We start from the raw sequence: 8,125 nt of genomic DNA on the forward strand, positions 1-8,125 counted from the left end.
AGTTGTCCCATCTTAGATCCTTGCCTTCCGCGTAGGCCCTACGGTGGTTGATTTTAAGGTGCCAAAGATGTACACTGAACACGGACATGCGTGTAGGCCTAAAAATGGCTCTTCTGAAGGTGCTTTCAGCAGGCGTATTCTCTGCGCTGCATTCCAGTGTAGTGTTTATGGGTGTAAAGTTTCCAGTTTAGGGGTGTAAAGAAACCATCTTTCTTGTGTGTATGAGTATATATGCACGTGTGAAAATATACGCATGCGTGTGTGCATAGATCACAGGTTTTGGACACGCACACATAGGCACAGGTGAGTGTGAAGTGTTTGGGAGTGTGTGGGAGTGTACTCCTTGAGGGGGAAGGGTGGCAGAGTGGTGACGATTTCCTAACCGTTACAAAACTTGGGGTCAAAGCAGGGCGTGGGATTCCAAGTTATAATTTTTTGTTCTTCAGAATCTTGAATCCTTACATTTTATTCAGGTAACCGTTGGAACTCATAGGCCGGATATAAGGATTCCAGCCCTACGCCAGCCTACCTGTAGTTCTAGTTTGTGATGAAACTGCTTCTCTCCTTTTTGTGCAAAAGAAGTATTTTGTTGTCTAAAGCTGACAACCTCAGTCGACGTTCAGAAAGTATGTAATTATTATTAAGGAATAAATCCACGAGGAAATTCCATTCATCAACTGTAGGTCTTTGCGTGGCAAAACTTCTCCAGATTTTGTTCCTGTTTTCGGTTGGTTTCTGCCAGTTCTCACATGAGAACTGAGCGTTAACAAAGGCACGTGACAGGACAGCTGAACGCGGCGCATGTAGCGATCCAGTGTGGTAATGTACATTTCTGTGGTTGCCTTCTGTTGTAACCTTCTCTTTCCATATGGGCCAGTAGTGTTTACGTGCCCCTGAAAATAGGAGAGCTGACGGTCACTGTGAAGAGCGTTTAGTCTGAATTATGTGCTCCACTTGTATTCGTTCTATGCAGCCAAGTATTTGAGGTACATCCTAGGATGCCCTAGAAAAGAAAACTGGGCAGACCGTGTGCCAAAAGAGCACTAGTTGAAAGCAATGACAGTGACGACTGACGGGGTGTGTGTTTGTTTTGTTGTAGGGTCTTCAAACTGACTGTGGGCTAAGGCAATCTAGTCCTTGCGGTGGGTTTACTGACCCCCTGGCAGTCCATTCGGAACAACGTAAGTGTGTTTGTTGTCTTTTCCGGTGACCTAATGTTCTCTCTAAATCGGTAATGCATCTTCTAAGAAGATACAAAGGAAACACACAAAGTTAAAGCATCTTGAGCTATTTTAATGATTGCTGCTACTTGCATCTACTCCCGTGTCTCACTGTGGTTCTTCTAGCTGTAGCACCTTATGTTACCTCACATTTGCCACAGATAGAGTCCTAAAAAGGTAAGTGATCTCGTCAGGACTGTGCTAGAAGCTTGTAAAGAGCAGGTATTTGTAGATAAGGCTTTTTTTGAGAGCCACAATAAGCTGTCTAGTTGCTCACGCTGTTAGAAGATCGGTGACGATGACACATGCTGTTCTTTGTCCACTTACCAATCTCTCTCATCCGCAGTGCACAGCAAGAGTAGAAGAGCATCCAGCGAAGACCCTCAGCAAGTGGACTCTAAAGCAGCCTTACTGACGGTTTGTGTCCCCCTTTGTTGTTGTTGTTGTTGTTAAGCAGGACACGAGATTGTGGAAAAAATAACAGGGGTGAAACAGATGGTGTAAAGAACAGTACTGATCCGTGGACCTGTTTGTTTGAGGAGGCAAGAGAAGGGGACCTGTTTTGATTGAGGGAAGAAGTTGTGCGTGTTCTCTACTACACATGGTGCATATTCCTTCCACGAAAACACGCTGCTTCCTGTCCATGGAAAAACCCCATGACTTTTTATTCAAGAAAAGAATCATTTATGTAATCCATAAAGCAGTAGTGAATATATAGCCTTAGCTGTTCTTTTAATGGCAGTTACCATTCCTCAGTTGTATTTGGGTCTTTCCTTTCACCTGCAGTGCAGTGCAGCCTGGTGAAATATTTCTGATGAACAGGCTGTACTGCGAGATGCTAAACCACATTATGACCCCACCTCCAATTAAATACACTACCTTTCCCTTACAAAACTGAAACCTTTGTTTCTCCTCTCTTTTGCTTTAAAGGATTGGTTACAAGGTAGACCTTCAAATAGCACTCAGATGTAAGTAAGCTTTGTACTAGTGGAGCAATTTTATTACTCTGTCCTCTCATTTGGTTTTCTTTTTGGTCATTGTGTTTGGCTATAGTGGGATTCAGTTGTGTTTAATGAAAAAACACGGTTTAAGGGTTTTTTTTCTTCTAATAAATAACTGAATGTGTTCATTGGAATGCTTTGACAGGTTCAATTTAGATTAATGGGGTTTCGTGTCAGAGGGCAAAACATGCCCTTAAATGAAAATGAGTGTGTTGACACTTGTTGGGGAGCTAGCTTCCCGGTAAAGGTCTTCACCCAACCCTTCAAACCGTGCAGACGTTGCTCTCGTTAACAATTATCCCCTAGTTAACTGGTAGAGCCATTACCTTATTCATCTGATAACAGAGGGGGTGAGCTGTTGTGAACAAGTTTTAATTAAAGCACCTCTGTGGGAACGAGCCCTTGTGATGCAAACTTCGCCTAACGCCGCGCGTGACTTGGTGGTATTTCAAGTGTAGCGCTGAAAACACGAGGTTGCTTAACAGCCCTCCATTACCCTTTGGTAATTAAGAAACCTGTACTGCCCTTGAAGACAGAGGGTGAGGGCAGTACTCCGGGGTGAGCAGGGTGACCTGGGTGAGAGGCAGAGTCGGGGAATGCACGGTGGGTTTGTAAGAAGCAGTGACTGTTGGTTTTGTGGCATTTCACAGGCCGTCCGAAGAGGATGCATTGAATGGTAAGCGTGTTTCTGCTGTACACAAGCTGGGAGCTTCTCATGTAAGCAGCTGTTTGGGGCTCGTGTGAAAGAATGGATTCAGCTACCGACAATTTGGAATTAATTGGACACACCGTAGCCCAATTTGAGTGTGTTTTTTAAACAGCCTACCACTGAGCACTACAGCTCTACTTCGGTTTTTCCCCTGAGGTACCGAATAGCTGAGCATGATGATTAATTTTTCTGCACAGCGAATCCTTTTCAAACTAGTACCTTGGCAAGCGTTCTTCACATGTGGTAATTTTAATACACAATACAGGGAGCAGGGAGTATCTTTTTTTGTTAATTTAAATCTCTTTCAGGCATTGCATCTCCTTTCAAGCCTATCATGGATATCAATTACTATTACTCAGGTCAGTCCCTCTTCTGAACTAGTGTTTATATTTTTAATGACTCTTACTAGATCCTTATTCTCCAACAAATGCTGTAATTTTCTTCTAGCTGTAGAAAGAAATAACTTGATGAGGTTATCGCAGAGCATTCCGTTCACTCCTGTGCCTCCCAGAGGTAAGAACTGTACTCGCTGCTGGCTCACTGCGGTCTTTTGGGCAAGAAAACAAAAGCAAACTGTACCGATTCCTTCTAAGAGGGAATGATCAAGCCAAGTGTCACACTTGTGAGTGTGAAACTCGAGTTTTAAGGAACCGAAAGAAGCCTAGCCTGTGTCTTGCAACACGCAGCAGTACGGGAGCACGACACCTTTTCTAGGGGCCGGCTCACTTGACTCTGAAGACCAGAGTTCAGCAGTTTCAGCTCGCTTGGTTATGGAATGTAGATTTTAGTTGCCCTCAGGAACAGGGATACAGTGATCATAGTATTGTACTACCAGTTTTTACGACAAACTGGGAAGGATTCCTTTTAGTTATCTTGACTCCCAGTACTCTTCATGCCGTCTGAACGGTGTCATTCCTAGTTCTAAGTGACAAACTAGGAAGGATTCCTTTTAGTTGTCTTGACTCCCAGCTGTTTGAACGGTGTCATTCCTAGTTCTAAGGGGGACAAAACTGCTCGGCTGCTTTCCTGCTGTATGAAAGAAGTTGGCCAGTACTCTTCATGCCGTCTGAACGGTGTCATTCCTAGTTCTAAGGGGGACAAAACTGCTCGGCTGCTTTCCTGCTGTATGAAAGAAGTTGGAGAGGGCAGTTCAAATTGGGTAGTTCCCACTGGGTAGTTCAAATTTTTTTGTTAATTCGGGGTGTTAGTAGCATGTTAAAATCAAAAACTGTAGGTTTTCAGTGCTTTTGATTTTAATCCTTGAAAATGAAATGTCGTAACTGCCTTTTGCGTTGTTCACGTAGGTGAACCGGTCACGGTGTACCGCCTTGAGGAAAGCTCCCCCAGCATCCTGAACAACAGCATGTCCTCCTGGTCACAGCTAGGGCTCTGCGCTAAAATTGAATTTTTAAGTAAAGAGGAGATGGGAGGAGGTCTACGTCGAGCCCTCAAAGTAGTATGCACGTGGTCAGAATATGATATCCTGAAGTCAGGACACCTTTACATCATCAAGTCTTTTCTTCCTGAAGTTGTGAATACTTGGTCAAGCATTTATAAGGAGGACACTGTGTTACACTTGTGCTTGAGAGTAAGTTTTATCCTTGTCAATCATCAGCCAGGCGTGATATGTTAAATGGATTGCTCCCCAAAAATGAGGCTAGGCTTGTTAAATAGAGATAAAAAAAGGGTTACTCTGTGGTTCTCTATGAGCTAACAGCTTAAATTCTCCGGGCTAGTTTGGTTTACTTAATCAGAGAGCTCCGACTTTTAAAATGCAGACATGGGTTGAAAAACAAGTGGCTGGTTACACGGTCTTGGGGGAATAGACATGGTTCCTGCTGCCTGTTCTGGCTCCCTGGCACGTGAAGCAGCTAATGAAATACGGACTTTGTGTCGTAGGAAATTCAGCAACAGAGGGCAGCTCAGAAGCTCACCTTTGCCTTCAATCAAATGAAGCCCAAATCCATTCCCTACTCGCCAAGGTGAGTGTGTTTCAGCGTCAGCTTTGTTGCGTGCTTTCGAGACAGAGCAGTGCCGACAGGGCCCTTAACAGATGGGTCACGTTTATTGGGGTACCGGTACGTGAATATGTGTTGCGGAATGGTGCTGTGGATGTGTCCAGCAGAATTATCCTTGGCAGTATTTTCTGTCGATACTTTTTGCACTGATTCTAGCCTGGTGTGATAAAAGCATAGAATGGTTTGGGTTGGAAGGGACCTTAAAGCCCATCCAGTTCCAACCCCCCTGCCATGGGCAGGGACACCTTCCACTAGACCAGGTTGCTCCAAGCCTCATCCAGCCTGGCCTTGGACACTCCCAGGGATGGGGCATCCACAGCTTCTCTGGGCAACCTGTCCCAGTGCCTCCCCACCCTCTCCGGGAAGAACTTCTTCCTGATATCCAATCTACACCTCCCCACTTTCAATTTAAACCCGTTACCCCTTGTCCTGTCACTACAGGCCCTTGTAAAAAGTCCCCCCCAGCTTCCTTGTAGCCCCTTCAGGCACTGGAAGGTGCTATAAGGTCTCCCCGGAGCCTTCTCCAGGCTGAACAAGCCCAACTCTCTCAGCCTTTCATCATAGGAGGCTATAAATGATACGATTTTTGTATAATAGTTTCAAATTATTTAAATTATTAGTAAATCAAATTGAGAAAAATCTAATAATAACGATATATTTGCTATTTTGTAAAATACAGTCATTAAGTATGGTTCTTTCTAGGTTCCTGGAAGTTTTCCTGTTGTATTGCCACTCTGCTGGCCAGTGGTTCGCAGTTGAAGAGTGCATGACCGGAGAGTTCAGGAAATATAACAACAACAACGGCGATGAAATCATTCCAACCAACATGCTGGAGGAGGTTATGCTGGCTTTCAGCCACTGGACGTACGAGTACACACGAGGAGAGCTCTTGGTGCTGGATCTACAAGGTAACGTCCTCCTTTTGACACGGGGAGCGGGGCCTAGATGGAGGTATGGGGTTTTTTTCTCTTGCGTGGGAGTGTTGGGAAGAATTCGTAGGCCTGTAGGAAGTAACAAGCATGATTTAGTGTGTCTTGGTCTAGTTAGTCGGGTTCCATGGTTGTCTTATTTACTATGGCATTGAATCCCGCAGCGACACAGGGATGTACTACACACCCCTTTTCCGAATGACAGGCACTGTAACGCCTCTGGGTTTTGGCAAATCTGTGTAGTGCCAGTATGGAAAATGGTGTATTTATCCCAAACTGTGTCAGGTGCTCTGGCTGAGAGAACTGCAGAGCGAACCTCTTTCTCGTGGGTGAAAGTCCTAAACTGGAGTTAGGACTTGCAGGCAGACGCAGAGATCAGTGGAAAAAATCAAAGTACAAAGTGCTTGTTTAGGAGCAGTTTTTGTAAGGGTCGAGCCTATCACACGTACTATCCTCTGCTTTTATCCCCGGGGAAGCTGGGAGGTCGTAGCTAAGGCTGCCAGGGCTTTCCACTATTCGTGTGTTTATGTAATGTGTGGGATTTAACTTTTTCTTCATGTGCTGTCTGAAGGTGTTGGTGAAAATTTGACAGATCCCTCCGTGATAAAAGCTGGAGAAAAAAGGTAAGGATGAAGAAGGGTTGAAAGAAGGGAATCTTACCAAATTTTCACCAGAGAATACATGCAACCCCCGCTTACGTGCACTTTGTTCTAAGGTCATATGATATGGTGTTCGGCCCGGCCAATTTGGGAGAGGATGCAATAAAAAACTTCAGAGCAAAGCATCACTGTAATTCATGCTGACGGAAACTGAAACTTCCTGGTAAGAGTTGCCCTATTCCTTCTCCCGAGACACTCGTGTCGTGAGCCGTTGTAGGGTGTGTGGTGGAACGGTTGCCATGCTGTGCAAGTCGTGAACGGCCGGTTTGTGACGCCGCTTTGAAACCCATATGCTATTTTAGGGTCGAGGTGATGGCCAACCCTCAGGATTCTTAAGCAAAATGTGTTTCTTTTGGGGTTTTTGAGGGGGTGATTTTCTTTTTTATTTGTGGGGTTTGCTTTTCCTTTGTTGGCTGCTCTTTGTTTGGATTTTTTGTTGGTTGTGCTCAAAAGCACATCCAGCTCCACAGAAATTCCGGCTTTAAATGCCAGGTATTTTTGCTGCATGGGCTTTGCTACGCTCAGGTCAAACCTTGAACTTGTGGCTTTGTGTCAGACATTTAGACTCCAGCAGAACCACATGAGGAGCTTGCGTGATTCCTGCCTGTCTCGCGCTTCCCCTCCCGTGAAGAGGGGCCGTTCATTTTAAACTGGGGTTGTAAACCCCGGTAACGTCAAAACGGGTCGTGGAAGGACACGGCGCCCGTAGAAAGCTGCCTCGATACTTGCTGTAATCTCTGTAAATATGATGATTCTGAGGTTTCCATCACTCCCGAAAGCAGCTGAAGGCTTCCAGTTGCGTGTCTGAGCAAAACACCCCCTTTTTGACACACTGCGGAGTGCGTGCCTAGGCCCCCCCTGTTCTTCCAAAGACTCCTGTGCCCCACTCAACTTGCTGAGGAAGCGGTGATCCATGTGACTCCCGTTTTGTTTGTGCAGACCTGAAGAGGAATGATTACACGCCTGACAAGATCCTATTTCCTCAGGATGATTCCACTGAACTGACGATTCAGCCTGGAAGCTGCACCAAAGAATCCGATTCCGCCAGCTCCATCCGTCTGATGCTCTGACGTGACCAAATCAGTGGCTTCGTCCGAACGTCGTGGAATGTCACAAAAGCTGTCGCTTATCTTTCCTTCGCTGTAGTTAAGAGGTGTCAAAACAAGGATTGCTGTCTTCTGAGCGGAATTTCGGCTGCTCCAAAGGGCCCAACAGCTTGTGGGAACCGTGAGAGGAGCAGCTTGGCAGCTGATCACAGCAGAGCTCCAACGACAAGCATTTGAGAGCCGGTTTTAAAGGGGCTTTTTAGCAGAAGGGTTTCTTTTTTTTACTGTGTTTCGTGGAGGATTTTCTCTCCGCCGTTCGGTGGCGTGCAATATGCCTTCAACCAAAAGGGTTTCGGCGGTTGATGTTTTAAGGCGAAGCGTTGGCCGGTTGGGCGGCTGCCTTCAGCCCAACGGGCCCTTGGCGGGAGGAAGCGCCGACCTCTGGAAGCACCAGAGCGAGCGTGTTTGGGAGTGCTCCGCCAGCGTTTTCTCCCCCGGCGTCCTCGACTCCGGCCTGTCGAAGGGGACGGAGCCGCGTGAGGC

The 8,125-nt window shown here is 46.0% G+C and overlaps 1 protein-coding gene across 1 annotated transcript in view; it reads left to right on the plus strand.

Annotated features, from left to right (window-relative positions):
• The window catches only part of TRPM7 (transient receptor potential cation channel, subfamily M, member 7), a gene marked incomplete at its 5' end in the record, with an annotated part of 14,098 nt that extends 6,492 nt beyond the window's left edge, over positions 1–7,606 (plus strand). Inside the window, 12 exon segments of the mRNA XM_010161172.1 lie at positions 1,100–1,189; positions 1,578–1,637; positions 2,151–2,188; positions 2,872–2,897; positions 3,239–3,289; positions 3,378–3,443; positions 4,235–4,518; positions 4,830–4,912; positions 5,651–5,856; positions 6,449–6,500; positions 6,593–6,699; positions 7,476–7,606. Of these exon segments, the coding sequence (XP_010159474.1) occupies positions 1,100–1,189; positions 1,578–1,637; positions 2,151–2,188; positions 2,872–2,897; positions 3,239–3,289; positions 3,378–3,443; positions 4,235–4,518; positions 4,830–4,912; positions 5,651–5,856; positions 6,449–6,500; positions 6,593–6,699; positions 7,476–7,606 (1,194 nt within the window).
• Positions 7,607–8,125: the final 519 nt, after the last annotated feature.

The sequence above is a fragment of the Eurypyga helias genome, unplaced genomic scaffold, assembly GCF_000690775.1.
Source record: "Eurypyga helias isolate BGI_N326 unplaced genomic scaffold, ASM69077v1 scaffold11701, whole genome shotgun sequence".
NCBI classification, from domain to species: domain Eukaryota; kingdom Metazoa; phylum Chordata; class Aves; order Eurypygiformes; family Eurypygidae; genus Eurypyga; species Eurypyga helias.